At 42.9% G+C, this 17,322-nt stretch overlaps 1 protein-coding gene across 1 annotated transcript; it reads left to right on the top strand.

Annotated features, from left to right (window-relative positions):
- Positions 1–905: 905 nt before the first annotated feature.
- On the top strand, positions 906–12,213 carry LOC310853138 (protein NLRC3-like; the record flags this gene model as incomplete). The annotated part of the gene is made up of 8 exons (XM_083757376.1): positions 906–922; positions 2,158–2,216; positions 2,536–4,321; positions 6,147–6,320; positions 7,003–7,176; positions 7,258–7,413; positions 9,691–9,755; positions 10,330–12,213. 8 exons carry the CDS (start codon positions 906–908, stop codon positions 10,890–10,892), a joined length of 2,994 nt encoding a protein of 997 aa, XP_083613502.1. The 3' UTR covers positions 10,893–12,213.
- Between the last annotated feature and the right edge of the window lie 5,109 nt (positions 12,214–17,322).

Raw genomic sequence — 17,322 nt, 5'->3', positions numbered from 1 at the left:
AAGTTATCCACAGATCCGTGCAGTTAGAGGTAAAAACACTTTTCGGCCAGTTATAGCGCCACCTTGAGGCTGAGTTGAAATTGTTAATGTGGCATTTCGTCCTCGGCCTAGTGGGAATGTGGGTGCACAGATTAGCTGCTCACGGACACGGACGGACACCCGTCCGTGTTTTCTTCTCCCCGTGTCCCCTAGGGTAGGTACCCTCACATGTTCCCCCCGTGTCCCCTAGGGTAGGTAGTGGTACCCTCACAAAAACATGCAGTAATCCTGGTCGGAATGTGTTGGAGATAACTGTTGCAATTGCTCAATTCAACAGGCCCATTCAGGATTCTAAAAAAAGCCTTCTCATCCTGACCTAAGTTTTAAGTGTTTAGAGAGGCACTTGTCTTTATCTCCTTGGGCAAATCATTCCATTGCACAGTTTTAACTACATGGAATACAAGCTACTGTTATGCTAATTACTGTCTGTTATTTACTTAGTATTATTTCTAGTAGTATTATTCACTGTCTCTGTTGTTTATGTATTGGTATTTCTGTCTGTATGATTCCAGAAGTGTCCACCACAGAGCAGAGTCTCCAACTCCCAGCCTTCTGTCTGTGAAGAGTGACTGGTCTCAAAACCTTCCTCCTGAGTTCAGTAACGAACCTGGACCTCCTGATTCACAGTATGTCAACCCTCCTATAAATATATACAACACTATAACACTATACAATATACACTATAACATATTTTATAGTGCCGGTGAGAAGGCGGGCAGCTGTGTTCTGCACTAGCTGTAAACGCCTGAGTGACGCCTGGTCGATGCCAATATACAAAGAGTTGCAATAATCTATTCTTGATGAAATCAAAGCATGGATAACCATCTCCAGCTGTTTTTAGGGGGAGGTAGGATTTGACCGTGGCGATGATTGAAAAAGAGAGGTTTAACGACGGAACTGATTTGTTTAATAAGTTTAAAATCTTTATCAAAAATAAAACCAAGAGGGGGGACAGTGGCACAGTCGGTAGTGGTGTCTCCTCACAGCTAGAAGGTCCTGGGTTCGATTCCCGCTGTGGGCGCTGGGGGCGTGTTCTCTCCTCTCTCCTCAGAGCCCATACCCGATGTCAGGGGGTATCCGGCTAGCCGGTTAGCCGTCCGTTAAGAAATATCCGAGTATGCTTATCAGCTTTACGGTTAATTTGCATAATAATAAATGCGTGTTCTGATCTTAAATCCCTTTATTTTAGATTGTTTTTATTAATAGTACAAAATAAACATTACAGAGACTGTAGTTGTCACTGTACAATACTTTAAAACAGTTGTCATGTTGCACACATGCCTAAAATTGCTTTTATTTGCGCCGCCCAGCTTGTCACACTCCAGGCTGCATGAACAGCGCTGCTCGGGGGCTGTTTTCTGCCCCCTCAATGTCCCAAAGTTCTCTGTTGTACTCCGTCTCCCCACACTGGCACGGCTTACGGCTATCAAGTTAGCCATGTGCTATCCATGTTTGAGGGGTTTCTCGTCAGCGAAAAGTCAACAAACAGAACACGGTGACATGCATGCTGATCGTCCTTAATAATTAAAAAAGGCTTAGCCCATGCGTCCAGTGGCTTTATAGTTAGGCTATAGGCTGCTCAGATCTGGACTGGACTTATTTATGTTTTGGAATAGAACCGGTGGACCTCTGTACTGTAGACGCGCAGATGCATGCATGCAGATGCGATGCGTTGTTTATTAATGATTAAGCCTACAACAATTTATTTATATTGTTAAATGTTGCTTTAACAACCTTTAGTTTGTCTTTTAAAAAGGAGCATAAATACATTTATACCATTCATCTACCAACTTCAATTATGTAGCCTATACTATGCATATTACATTTGGGGTAGCCTATTAAAAAAATAAAAATAAAATCAACAACGGTTAATTAACCGGATAATGCCATCGGCTACCCGGCTGGAAAATTAACCGTTAGATACATATGGATCTATATGTATATATTCTATTGTTTTCATCTATATGTATATATTCTATTGTCTTCATATATATGTATCTATATGTATATATTCTATTGTCTTCATCTATATGTATATATTCTATTGTCTTCATCTATATGTATATATTCTATTGTCTTCATATGTATGTATATATTCTATTGTCTTCATCTCCACAGAGAGACATTCAGAAACACACCTGGACAGAAGACATTCAGTCGAACCACACCTGGACACAGTAAGACTGGACACATTTTACACCAACATTTTATTTCAATTAATGAAATGTTTAAATAGCAGACTCATCAGATTAAATATACTTGTTGTATTCCTGTCTCAATGTCCAAATACAAATACTGATGATAAACACATACATTTAGACAAAAAAAACGATCCAATGTTGTTTATTTTAGCCAATGTTCTCCTTTTTTTCTTTTACAAATTTAGATCTTCTGTAGGATATATATACATAGTAGTTTTAATGCTATGGATTGTTCAATGTAAAGTTGTAAATGAAGCATAATGTTTAACATGTATTAATTGTCTCCTCATATCAGATGTCCGTCTGCCGGAGTATGTAAAGGTCTATAAGGTCACTTTCGACGGTCTTGATCATGTGGCATACGTCACTGAAGAGCCCTCCTCCCTCTCCGACATCTACACAGAACTCCACCTATCAGCGGGAGGGAGTGAAGGGGTTAATCAGCAACATGAGGTGTGGCAGCTTGAGACCGCCTCCAGCATGAAGACCATCTATGACGTCATAATCAAGTGCCGTGCCATCTTTAAGACCCTCCTCCCTGGCAGAGACACACCCAGCAGCAGAGTTCTGACCATTGGCATCGCTGGCATCGGGAAGACATTCTCCGTGCGTAAGTTCGCTCTGGACTGGGCGAGAGGTTTGGAGAACCAAGACATCAATCTCCTGGTTCTCTTCGCATTCCGGGAGCTGAACTTGGTCCGAGATGAGCAGCACAGTCTTCTCTCACTGATCCATGTTTTCCATCCAACGTTAGAGAAGGTCACAGCAGAGCAGCTCGCTGCCTGGAAAGTTGGCTTCATCTTCGATGGTCTCGATGAAAGCAGGTTTCCGCTGAAATTCCAGAACATTGACGTCGATTCTGACGCCTTCGACAACAATGACGTCGTCTCTGATGTCACGGTGACATCATCGGTGGGCCTGCTGTTGACGAACCTCATCAAGAGGAATCTGCTCCCCTCGGCTCTCCTCTGGATAACCACCAGACCTGCAGCAGCCAATCAGATCCCTCCTGAATGCGTTGACATGGTGACAGAAATACGAGGGTTCACAGACCCCCAGAAGGAGGAGTTCTTCAGGAAGATGTTCAGTGATGATGAGGAGCTGGCCAGCACCATCATCTCACACGTGAAGACATCAAAGAGCATCCACATCATGTGTCACATCCCAGTCTTCTGTTGGATGACCGCTACCGTTGTGGAGGACCTGGTGAAGACAGGCAAGACAGGACAGCTGCCCAACAACCTGACCGGGATGTACAGCCACTTCATATCGATCATGATAAAAAAGATGATGACGAAGTATGGCGTGACTGACAGGGATGTTCTTCTGATGCTGTGCCTGCTGGCGTTTGTACATCTGGAGAAAGGCAGCGTCATGTTCTACCAAGAAGACCTGGAAGAGTGTGGTCTCGATGTGAACCACGCCACGCTGTACTCGGGAGTGTGCACAGAGATCTTCAAAGAAGAGACTGTTCGAGCTCAGAGAAAGATCTACAGCTTTGTTCATCTGAGCATCCAGGAGTTCCTGGCTGCAGTCTACCTGATGCACTGTTTCACACAGAAGAACATGAAGGTACTGAAGACATTCCTGGGAGATGATGTCAGTTCCTTGGAGGACTTCCTGCAGAGAGCCAGCGAAAAAGCCCTGAAGAGTAAGAACGGCCACCTGGACCTCTTTGTCCGCTTCCTCCATGGCCTCTCGCTGGAGTCCAACCAGAGTCTGTTAGGAGGCCTGCTGGGTCACACAGAGAACAGTCCAGAGAGCATCCAGAGAGTCATCAACAACCTGAAGGAGATGAAAATGGAAGATTGGAGTCTCTCTCCTGACAGATTCATCAACATCTTCCACTGTCTGATGGAGATGAACGACCTCTCAGTACATCAGGAGATCCAACAGTACCTGAAGTCAGCGGACAGATCAAAGACAGAACTGTCTCAGAGCCAGTGTTCAGCTCTGGCCTTCATGCTGATGACGTCCGAGAAGATTCTGGAGGAGTTTGACCTGGACCAATACAACACATCACCAGCATTCGGGGCGAGATTCAGACTACTCCCAGCTGTGAGGAACAGCAGAAAGGCTCGGTTAGTAGTCATGTGGATAGAAAACCTGTTAGAATCAATCTACCATCACCTAATTACTATAATAATGTGTGTGTGTGTGTGTGTGTGTGTGTGTGTGTGTGTGTGTGTGTGTGTGTGTGTGTGTGTGTGTGTGTGTGTGTGTGTGTGTGTGTGTGTGTGTGTGTGTGTGTGTGTGTGTGTGTGTGTGTGTGTGTGTGTGTGCACAATATTTATACAGCATTTTTGCCTAAATGGAACTGACTGACACGCACAGAGAACAAAGTAAAAATAATAAATAACTAGATAAAGTGCCAATCGGCACAGGTCTCCACCAGGATTCTTCCTCAGCCTAGTGGGAATATGCGTGCACAGTTTCATCGCAATCGGACGCTGCGTTGAGGAGTTGTGGCCATTTGCTACTCCTGAAAACTGTAGGAGCCAATCGTGGCCAATCAGGATGGAATATGAGAAATCAAACAAAGCTGTCTTGATCACATGACTATGGAGATCATGTGTAGCGATTTGCGTGAAATGTGGATAAAATCTGAAGGAGTAATAATAGAAAATGTGTTTTACATATGTGGGCCTCCTGGTGGCGCTATAAAGAGCAGATGTGAAAAATTCCAGACAAAGGTTTTTCCTTGGCCTCTAGGGAGTTGGCATACAAAGTTATCCACAGATCCGTGCAGTTAGAGGTAAAAACACTTTTCGGCCAGTTATAGCGCCACCTTGAGGCTGAGTTGAAATTGTTCATGTGGCATTTCGTCCTGGGCCTAGTGGGAATGTGGGTGCACAATTTCACGGAAATCACGCGATGTGTTCATGATTTGCAGCATTTTGTTTGAAACTGAGCACTCCTGTGAACTTTGGAAGCCAATCTTAGCCAATCAGGATGGAGTCTGAGAAATCTGAAAGACCGGTTTCGTTGAATGGCTCTAGAGAGACTGTGTACCAATTTGCGCGATGTTTGGACAAAATGTGTAGGTGTACTGTGCAAAAACTTGTTTTGCACAAAGCGGCCTCCTGGTGGCGCTATAACAGGCCGTTCTGGAAAGTTTGGGGCAGAGGTTCATCGTTGGCATCCAGGGAGTGTGTGTGCAAAATGTGGCATCGACCGGGTTAACTGTGGCCGAGATTAGCTCCTCACGGACGGACGGACGGACGGACGGACGGACGGACGGACGGACACACGGACGGACGGAGTGCAAAACATACTCTCCCCCTAGGCCTTCGGCCTGGTGGAGACAATAATTTAACATTCATAGATCAATCAATGCAAGTTACACACTGTAGTATTAATACAGATTATCTGTCTTTCACTTTGATGTTTTCTGGTTCCCTGTTCTTATCTGACCTGTCAATATCTGACCAACTAGACTGTTCTTATATGACCTGTCAATATCTGACCAACTAGACTGTTCTTATATGACCTGTCAATATCTGACCAACTAGACTGTTCTTTTTTTTTTTTTTAAGATTTTTTTGCGGCTTACGCCTTTATTGATTCTTTTAAGGGATAGAAAGTAGGCTGACAGGAAACGGGAGAGAGATGGGGGGATGACATGCGGTAAAGGCCGTGTCGGGTCCGGGAGTCGAATCCGCGGCACACCGCGACTGGATCACCAGTCCGGTGCCCAGACCGTTACGCTACGGCCTGGGCCAACTAGACTGTTCTTATATGACCTGTCAATATCTGACCAACTAGACTGTTCTTATATGACCTGTCAATATCTGACCAACTAGACATTGGTACATTTACATTACACTTTATAGTTAATTTCATTGAACATGAATTTGATCTAATCTGTGTTGATGATCACTGATTTTACATCATCTACATTTACAGACTTGTTGGCTGTCAACTCCGAAAGGCAGACTATGAGATTGTGGCTTCAGCTCTCAGCTCTAATCCTTCACATCTAAGAGAATTGGACATCAGTTATAATGACATAACGGATCCATCCATGGACCTGCTCTCTGCTGCATTGAAGAGTCCAAACTGTCATCTGGAGATACTGAGGTCACATTATTATTTACATTAGTTCTGTTTTATTATTTATAGTTTGATTCTTAATAATAAGAGTGTTAATAAAGTTGACATCATGGTATCCCACTGATTAGAATAATAATATGGTCAGAGTTTGTGTTGTCTAGTTCTCACTCTCACATCACAATACGGTACAGTAACTACAATATGTGATCCATCATGGCTGCTAGGGGATTATCATTATCAATGCTACGGTACAGTAACTACAATATGTGATCCATCATGGCTGCTAGGGAATTATCATTATCAATGCTACGGTACAGTAACTACAATATGTGATCCATCATGGCTGCTAGGGAATTATCATTATCAATGCTACGGTACAGTAACTACAATATGTGATCCATCATGGCTACTAGGGAATTATCATTATGTGAACTAATGGGGTACAGTGATTACAGTATGTAGTCATGTTGGCACGCACGCACACGCACACTTACACACACACACACACACACACACACACACACACACACACACACACACACACACACACACACACACACACTTACACACACACACAATTCCTATGTTGGAAGATTAAGATTATGATGATTTACTTCACATTATCCCTGCCTGCCTTCTCTTTCCATCTCTTGGGGTCTTTACTCCAAAACTGTGATATTCAGTCCAGATATTTCATGTGTAATTACAGACTTGCTGGCTGTACCTTCACACAGACAGGATTTGAAGTTCTGCTCTCAGCTCTCAGCTCTAATCTTCTCCATCTGAAAGAATTGGACCTCAGTTTCATCTGCCTGCAGGAATCACAACTGCTCCAGCTCTCTGCGTTACTGAAGAGTCCACAGTGTGGACTGCAGATCCTGGGGTAAAGAATGTGTGTTCTCTCTGTGTGGATCTCTACTTGAACATCAACACAGCACTTTGTTAAATGTGTATTTCTCTGCAGGTTGTCAGGCTGTGGAGTCACAGAGGAAGGCTGTTCTTCTCTGGCTTCAGCTGTGACCTCCAACCCCTCCTCCCAGCTGAAACAGCTGGACTTGAACTTCAGCCACTTAGGAGACTCTGCTCTGAAGAAGCTGTCTGCTGCCCTGGAGACTGTCAAGTGAGTAGACTTGTGTAGAGCGGCCGTCAAAGGTTCCAGGTTAAATTCCCGGCTCCTCCTGGCTGCCACATGTCGAAGTGTCCTTGAGCAAGACTCTCTGAACCCCTAACAGCTCCCGATGAGCATGCATGTTTTCCTCTGCCATCGATGGGTGAATGTGAACTACATTGTAATGTAAAGCACTTTATAAATGCAGTTTCCTATATTATCATATCATATTACCATATGATCCATGGTTCATTCTAGCAGAGATTTAATATACAGTAGATAGTGTATATGTTCCATGGTTCTATAATCTATAACATAGATTAATATACAGTAGATAGTGTCTATGTTCCATGGTTCTATAACATAGATTAATATACAGTAGATAGTGTCTATGTTCCATGGTTCTATAACATAGATTAATATACAGTAGATAGTGTCTGTTTCCATGATTATATATAACATACATGGGGGGCCAACTGGCGGCCCGGGGGCCACATGCAGCCCCCACCATCACTTAAAGCGGCCCGCAGGTATATATATCCGAACATTGATATATTATTGTTTTGATGTCTATTTTTCATGTCCAATGTATTTGTATTTGGTTCATAAAGTTAAATGCATTTGAAATTAAATAAAAATGTTACATTTCAGGATTCCAATTCAAAAATACCAAAAGAATAATTCAGGATTTCAGTTCAAATAATAGCAAAAATAGCTGATCCACAAGCTCAAAACGCGTCACATTGCGGCGTGTTGTGAGCTTGTAGATTGGCTGTTTTTGCTACGACAGTAGTGTGCAATGTAATGTGTAATAAGTGTCCCTCTGGGGTGAGGGTGGAAATATAGCAGAACTCTGACTAGGGAGATAGGTGGGTTATTGTTCTGAGTTTTAATTAATGTAGAATGTAATTAGATGTAATTACTTACCTCTGTCATCGGTGTATGAATGTGTGTGTGAATGGGTGAATGTAATGCACATGTAGTAAATCGCCTTGGATAAATGTGCTATATAAATGCACCATTTACATACAGTACATGTGAGGTACTTCATATATATATATATATATATATATACATTTTTTTTTTTTAATAGTTTATTTTAAACCAAAAAGGCTCTTTCACACACTTATGCCGCAGTGTGCCAGTGATCACCCTCCTTATTTGTGCCAATGTTGGCACTGGTGCCTAAGGTTGCCTATAGACAATTTTAAAATAAATTACAAGCTCCGTTGTAACCAAATGGACCCAAAACAATCTCAGATTTAAAGGTGCAATAGACCACTAGATGTTGCTCTCTGAACACCTCTGTTTCATGAGGGTTCTTGCTTGACTCACATCTGTTCTGTAGGGCAGCAATATTATGCAGTTTGCAACGCTGCAATATGGTAGCCTGGCCAGTGTTCATTTTGAGCTAATTCCAATTTAGTCTTTTGAATAACACATGCTTTAGTTTTAGTCCTATTTTACTCATCTGAAATCGTCTAGTCTTAGTCTAGTCTTAGTGTTAGTCAATAAACCTGGTGGCAGCTGCCTCCAGCGTTCTTTTAGGGGGGAAAGTACAAAGTTGCCCACCCCTGTATTATAACATTAATATATAGTATAGTCGGTGTGTTCCATGGTTCTATTTCTAACATTTTGAATGTACAGTGATTGATACAGTGATTTACAGTGAGTGTTATGATGTTCACCATGATATACTAGAATGATAAACAGCATCTGAATCTAAACCGTGTTCTAAAGGACATCATAGTCTAAAGACATGAGGATAGAAGTATTGATATATTTAACATGTCTATAATCTATCTATAGAGATGATAGAAGTATCAGTGTGTAACAATCGCCCTCTTCACAGCAAGGCAAATGATTAACTAAGGAATAAATCAGCAGGATCGTGGGGTTTACTCTGAACACTTTATGTAGGAAGTTGTAATTGACGAAATCACAGGTAAACAGTTCACTTCACAATGACGTCTCTCCCTGTCTCTTTCCCTACTAAATGAAATAAACAAACAAGAAAACAAACTCAAACCAACAGTCAATAATTACATTCAAACCCCCCTCCCTCCCCAAACCAGTCCCAAAGTCAGCGGAACGCAACTGTGCTTCGAATTAAACAAATAATAAAAACCGCGTCCGACCTCCTCTTCCAACGAGTGATGTTTGGACAGAGTCTGTGGGAGAATGATGACAAAATGTGTTTAGTAAATATTTGGTGGGACTAAAACAGGCCGATGTGAGACATTAAGCAGCAGGTTTTGACTTCATTCATTGTTGTTCTACTTCCTACAGTGTGAATCATGGAGGAGAACACTGGACTAAACCTCAACGCTGTGAACCTCAACTCCTTACAACACGTGAGTCTGTCTGTCTGTCTGTCTGTCTGTCTGTCTGTCTGTCTGTCTGTTCCAGGCGGTCTGTGGGGGGTTCCAGGGGGTCCGTGGAGGGTTCCAGGGGGTCCCCAGCTAATTGTGTTAATTCAGCATTACACTCATATTGACCCATTCTGACCTGAGATCAGATTCTAAAAATGTTCTTCTACATCCTGACAGTTTTCTGAAAAAGCTATGTTCCTATGTCAGTCGTTCTTCGATTTTTCAAAAATAGCAGACCTACAAGCTCATTGCGCGCCACTCGGTGGCGCGCAATGAGCTTGTAGATCTTCTATTTTTCAATGGCTAAAGCATATCATAGTGCTAACACCAAAAGGGGTTCCCGCCCAAAATGGGTTAAACACTTTATCCATATTTTATACGTTGGCTATATTTAAAAATAGCAGATCTACAAGCATCACTGCGTGCCGCGCTTTGAGCTTGTGTGTGTGTGTGTGTGTGTGTGTGTGTGATGATACGTGCACGTGCGGTCGTGCTCCGTGCACGTATCATTCAGTGAAGGAAGTATTTAATGTGTACTGTGTTGTTTTCTCATCAGATTTCCAGCGTCTCACTCTGGACACAAACACAGCATGCTATGTCCTCTCTCTGTCTGAGAACAACAGGAAGGTGACAAAGGATGGTCAGAGTCATTCATATCCTGATCATCCTGACAGGTTTGATAGACGGCCTCAGGTTCTGAGTTCAGAGAGTCTAGATGAACGCTGCTACAGTGAGGTACAGTTCAGTGGAAAGGTTTGGATAGGAGTGGCTGACGGAGACATCGGTAGGAAAGGAACGGGTCTGGACTGTGTGCTTGGAGGGAATGAACGGTCCTGGTGTCTGCTCTGTGCTGATGGTACAGGATGGTACTCTGTCAAACACAATGATAAGCAGACTTTCCTTCCTATCCGTCCATCTGGCTCCAACAGAGTAGCCGTGTACCTGGACCGTCCCGCTGGGACTCTGTCCTTCTACAGAGTGTTAGAGGACACTCTGACTCACCTGTACACCTTCGAAACCACCTTCACTCAACCGCTCTACGCTGGGTTTGAGTTGTTCCCTGACTCCTCTGTGTCTCTGTGTGAGGACAGACAGGCTGTGAGGACAGACAGGCTGTGAGGACAGACAGGCTGTGAGGACAGACAGGCTGTGAGGACAGACAGGCTGTGAGGACAGACAGACAGGCTGTGAGGACAGACAGACAGGCTGTGAGGACAGACAGACAGGCTGTGAGGACAGACAGACAGGCTGTGAGCACAGACAGACAGGCTGTTAGGACAGACAGACAGGCTGTGAGGACAGACAGACAGGCTGTGAGCACAGACAGACAGGCTGTTAGGACAGACAGACAGGCTGTGAGGACAGACAGACAGGCTGTGAGCACAGACAGACAGGCTGTGAGCACAGACAGACAGGCTGTGAGCACAGACAGACAGGCTGTGAGGACAGACAGACAGGCTGTGAGGACAGACAGACAGGCTGTGAGCACAGACAGACAGGCTGTTAGGACAGACAGACAGGCTGTGAGGACAGACAGACAGTGTGTTGTATTATAATGTAATAATCAGGAACAGGTGTGGTGGGGGGGGGGGGGTGTTTACATAATCAATATGTTTTGGTTTCCATGGAGTCACTGTTAGGGTCATTTGGGGTCACCGTTAGGGTCATCTGGGGTCACCGTTAGGGTCATCTGGGGTCACCGTTAGGGTCATCTGGGGTCACCATTAGGGTCATCTGGGGTCACCGTTAGGGTCATCTGGGATCACCGTTAGGGTCATCTGGGGTCGTTGACATGTAAAATTAGCACAGTGGTTCTCAACCTGTGGGTCGAGACCCTCGGGGGGTCCCAACATGTTTTTTCTTAAGATTCGTTTTTGGCTTTTCTATTGTATTGTATTCTATTTATATTCTATAACAATCATATACCTCAAGGAAACATGCACACACACACACACACACACACACACACACACACACACACACACACACACACACACACACACACACACACACACACACACACACACACACAGTGTGATGTGCATTGGGTCCAGATGGTTCAAATGGAACCAAATGGACCGCGACGGGGCACGGCACCTCCAATAAACATCCACCCAATCCACTTCTCTCCACCTGAGTCGTGCCCTGAGAGACAAAGACTTTGAGAAGCACTGATGCATCCTATATTATACATGATGTGTTGTCCAGTGTGTCGCAGCGTGAGCTTGTAGATCGGCTATTTTGTGTAAAAAAACAGTGTAAAAACAGTCATTACGACCGCCTCAAGGCCCGCCAAATGTTTTATTCCAAAGACTGACTAAAACTAAAATAGAAATGTGCTGCCCAAAACAACACTGTTGTCACAATGCTGTTATCTTATATAACTATATATTTGTTGTTATATTTGAGATGTGTTGATTAAAAACATATTTACATTTCATGCTGTTGAACGCCTTCTTTGACCCTCCTATCATGTCCTATGACCCTTCTTTGAGGGGCGCTAGTCCCTCCTATCAGCAGCTTTTCAGGGTGTGTGACCCTCCTATGAGCAGCTTTTCAGGGTGAGTGTGACCCTCCTATGAGCAGCTTTTCAGGGTGATTGTGACCCTCCTATGAGCAGCTTTTCAGGGTGATTGTGACCCTCCTATGAGCAGCTTTTCAGGGTGTGTGTGACCCTCCTATGAGCAGCTTTTCAGGGTGTGTGACCCTCCTATGACCCTTCTTTGAGGGGCGCTAGTCCCTCCTATGAGCAGCTTTTCAGGGTGAGTGTGACCCTCCTATGAGCAGCTGTTCAGGGTGAGTGTGACCAGAACGCAAACATTGAAGCTAAAAGTGAGGGCAGAAAGATTGAAGACGGAAACGGTGAGGACACAACATTGCGATTGGCCGGAATGACATTCCGGATGATTTGATTGGTTGAACACATTTTTCTTTTTCCTAACCCATTTTGGCCTGACGTCGAAATTAAAAAAATGTCTTCAAAATCCTGACAGTTTTCTTAAAAACCTTATGTTTCTGTGTGCTCAATATTTCATGTCAAGGACCCCAAAATTATATAGTAATTGGCCACTGACCCCCATCTGAAAATATGTTGTTCCAGGGACCCCTCAGAAGCAAAGATTTGAGTTAAAATGTTCACTCTGTATAATATATTCAAACATTTTCACGATTTTTCAAAAATAGATCTACAAGCTCATAGCGGTGGCGCGCTATGAGCTTGTATAGATCTGCTATTTTTCAATAGCTAAAGTATAACATAATGCTTAAAACAACAAAATGTGTAACTATCATACCATGTGTTGTTACACTTTAAACTCCAGCTTCTCGCTCAAATGTTTTCAAAAACATTTTTCAGAGCAATGTTTTAATTATAATAAACATAACCATTGTTTAGCTGTAAATGAACATTGCGTGTGTGTTTACGTCGTGGCTGTCTTGTTGGAAACGGCAGTAAATCAAGCGGGCGCAGCTGGTGCTCCGAGGCTTTGATTAGGCATCGGTCTGTGTTACGGTTACGTAAGAACTTATTTCTTGCGGTCCGTAAGAACTTAATCACACCTGTGTGAAGTGAGGGGCGCTAATATATTAAAGTAATCAAAACTCATGTTGATTATATAGGTGATGTAAAACAAACATTACATTCTCTTTATTGTTAATGGCATTTAATGTTTGTGTTTAGGGACAAGATGACGTACATTTTCCCTTCGTTGTCAAGGGTTAGGGTTAGTGCAGGGGGGCAGTCAGCCAGATATTGCGTGAACCCTCATTTTTAATCGGTAGTTCATATAATGGCCTGTTGTGGCGCTGGACTGGACCCAAAAAGCCCCATAGCTCCATAGAGGCCCATGTATTTTGGCCCAACTTCACCTAGACTGTATTACCTTAATAAACATGGTCATGAATACTTTCTTCTTCCAGTCACTAGTTTAAAGTCTCATTTCTAATGTCATAATATTCTTTTTGGAAAATTATGGTCCCATTAATTAAAAAAATGACCATAAAGAAAAAAAACCATTGCATATGTTCTGAGGGGCGTGGCTACCGTTACAGTCTATGATCGGGATTCCCCTCCCACTCGAGTCAAAATACAAACCAACGGAGAAGAAGGGGGGAAGTCCCGCCTCGTTGTCTGGGCAGCCAATGGCCAGCTGGTCCAAAACGGAGCCAGCCAATGGCCAGCTGGTACCAAACGGATCTAGAAAGATGGCGACTTACAGTGCAGGAATAACAGGCTTCATTTTACGTCCATGTTAGACCCGGCGAACGCTTTGTCCATATTTTTTACAGTCTATGGGTTAGTGGCGTTAGTACTAATGGCGTTTTTAAAACAAACACTGAACTAAAAACAAACATTAAACCTGTATATATACTCACAAACAGACCTGCTGAATTCAGCCATTGACCAATCAGAATCAAGCATTCAACCTAGCCATGTAATAAGCTATACTATAGGCCAGTGGTTCGGCACCGGCTTGTAAATCTGTTATTTTTCAATAGCTAAAGTATAACGTGATGCTTAAAACACCAAAACCACCCAAAACCACTTAAGCCCAATTTAAAAAACTGTGAAAAATTACTATAGCCGATCTACAAATCGGCTATTTTAAATATTTATTTAAATATAGAAAATCTTTCAAATATATATATTATATATTTTGTAGGAAACTGACACAAATGAGGCAGATTTAATCTAATTTTGGGAAAGACTGATTTAACCAGCACAATCATTACTCACTCACTGGTTACAGTGAAATCCTCAATGTTAATTGAAATCTAATTGTACAAATTTAACCGAAAGGGTTCCATTTGGTTATATTTGTGCACTCTGATGAATTAAATAAACACTGAGGATTTTTACTGTGTTAATTTCTAGAAATGTATAAACCACATATACAGGAACCCTGGTGTCCCAATTCACATCACAACAGGCCAACATCCAGCTAAAACAGTCAATCTACACTACAGGGTCTCAGATATGTGTCTCAAACACAGAACATGAGCCGGTCAATCTACACTACAGGGTCTCAGATATGTGTCTCAAACACAGAACATGAGCCGGTCAATCTACACTACAGGGTCTCAGATATGGGTCTCAAACACAGAACATGAGCTGGTAAATCTACACTACAGGGTCTCAGATATGTGTCTCAAACACAGAACATGAGCCGGTCAATCTGATCTTTTCGGTGAAGACATTTGGTGTAGAGGGAAAGGAGGGGTCCATGGACCCAGAGTTTCCAGTGTTCCACTTAATTCTGTTGTCAGTCGTTCAATAACATTCATTCGAGTGATCTGTGTCAGTCAATAAGTCAATAATACTGTGGGAACACAACACTGTCTATAGTGCCTATTTCCCTTACAAGATCTCCATCCAGCCGATTCAAATTAAATAATAACCAATGGCTCTGAGCAGTAGGTGAACTCCTGCCCTGTGTTTCATACTTTGTATTAACGTGACTTCAGCGCTCCATAAAAGGTCTTCCACTGCTGGCCTGCTCGCTTTGCCTAAAGAAATGGCAACTAAGAAATACTGTACCTTAATTCGACAGGCAGCCTCTGTAGACATTTTTAAAGCACAGCTCAAGACCCACTTCTACACCCTTGTCCTCACTGTATTGCATTACTGCTCTTGTTTTTTAATGTTTAAGCCTTGCTTTTATTTTATTTTTTCCTCTCCATTGCTCTGTAAAGCACTTTGAGCTGCATTTCATGTCATGAAAGGTGCTATACAAATAAAGTTTTATTATTATTATTATTATAATAAGCATTCATCACACCAGGGTTTGAGAGAGCAGTAGTTGTTTTGTTGTATAAAGGTACACAGAGGTCATCAAATGTAGTGTGTATGGACTGTGGCTCTGCTGTTTATATGGAATCTATGGAATAACCTGTATGGTGGGTTGGATCTGAGTCTTCACTAACAGAGTGTGGAAGACAATCATTAGCTGACCGGAGATTATCTGTTCAGGTGACACAAGCGATGACTTCAACAAACACAATTACCCATATGGGAAAAAAATAGCTACATTTGTATATGTTTTACATGAAACTTGTAGTTAATATGTTAATATATATGACAGTCAAAGCAGATATAAGAAACTTATATAATTTTGTAATTTATAGGAACTATATATATATATAACAGTCAAAGCACTTTCAAGAGTTCACATATAAAATCTAGTATGTACTTTACATGACATACATGTAAATGACATACATATAAAATATAAAGACTTACTATTGGAGGTAACAGGACAACATATATGTTTCTTCTATTTTTTTCCCCATATGGGTATCTTCACAGTTGCTTATTTTAATCTGTCAGTCCGTCTATCAGACCCTAAGTGGGATATGCTGGGCCACTGCTATGCAACACTCAGGTTCAAGTCCAGTTCTGTGCTGCAGTGACTCTGGACATAAAACATTGAAATGTGGAGTTACGAGGTTTCTGATATTTTATTCATATACTTTCAATTCTTGCCAATTCTAAGTCACCTTTTGATGTCATCCCTCATTAATGTGACATTAATGTGGCGGTAATGCTTTCCATTGTTCGCACTGTATGTGTTTTAACTTTTTTTGGTGTACTGTGTGTGTGTGTGTGTGTGTGTGTGTGTGTGTGTGTGTGTGTGTGTGTGTGTGTGTGTGTATTTCAGATTGTGTACTGTTGTCGTTCAGACTCTGGTTCTCATGTTCAGAGAAACTGAGGTGGAGCCAAGTAGACACGCCATGCTGACTGCCTGTCTGTCTGTCTGTCTGTCTGTCTGTCTGTCTGTCTGTCTGTCTGTCTGTCTGTCTGTCTGTCTGTCTGTCTGTCTGTCTGTCTGCCTGTCTGTCTGTCTGTCTGTCTGTCTGTCTGTCTGTCCTAAACACATTAAAGTCCATAGACGTCACAGGTGCTCTAAACAAAAAGATATCCCATATACTTGGCTGCCATGACGTAATCTTCAAAAGCCATGCATTGGCAACAATCACAGCATGTGAAGGGCCGAGCGCCTCACTAATTTAAACAGACATAAAGTCCATAGACTTGCATGGGGCCCTGTCTTTTGGGGCTGATTGTAAAGAAAACAAATAATTAAAAGTCCATAGACTTGGCTGCCACATGACATCACAAGTGGTACGTCATTAAAAGTCCATATAGACTTGGCTGCCATATTGGTCGGGAAGGCGTCGGCGAGCACTTTTATCGGCGCTATATCTTCTCGCAGGGCCGTTCACACACAGCGAGCAAAACCTCGGCGATCGAAGCCCGATCTTGCGTCAGATCGGGGGTTTTGCCGGCGAGCGCCAAAAATGCTCCCCGACAGCATAATCGGAGCAAATATCGGGCATGGTTGTACGAGCCATAACTGAAGCATGTTCTCTGCACACAGAGGTGGTCTGACCAGCAGACTGCTGCTAGCATTGGTGTGTGATCCTCACTGCTGCCACAACTCTGCTCTGACCTCTGAGGTGAGACGTCTGTCTGTCTGTCTGTCTGTCTGTCTGTCTGTCTGTCTGTCTGTCTGTCTGTCCACTCTGAGGTGACACATCCTCAAGTCAAGTC

This window comes from Protomyctophum parallelum, assembly GCF_964188405.1.
Source record: "Protomyctophum parallelum genome assembly, chromosome: 22".
Taxonomy (NCBI): Eukaryota; Metazoa; Chordata; class Actinopteri; order Myctophiformes; family Myctophidae; genus Protomyctophum; species Protomyctophum parallelum.
Note: the sequence above shows the minus strand (reverse complement) of the source record. Positions and strands in the feature narration are given on the sequence as shown.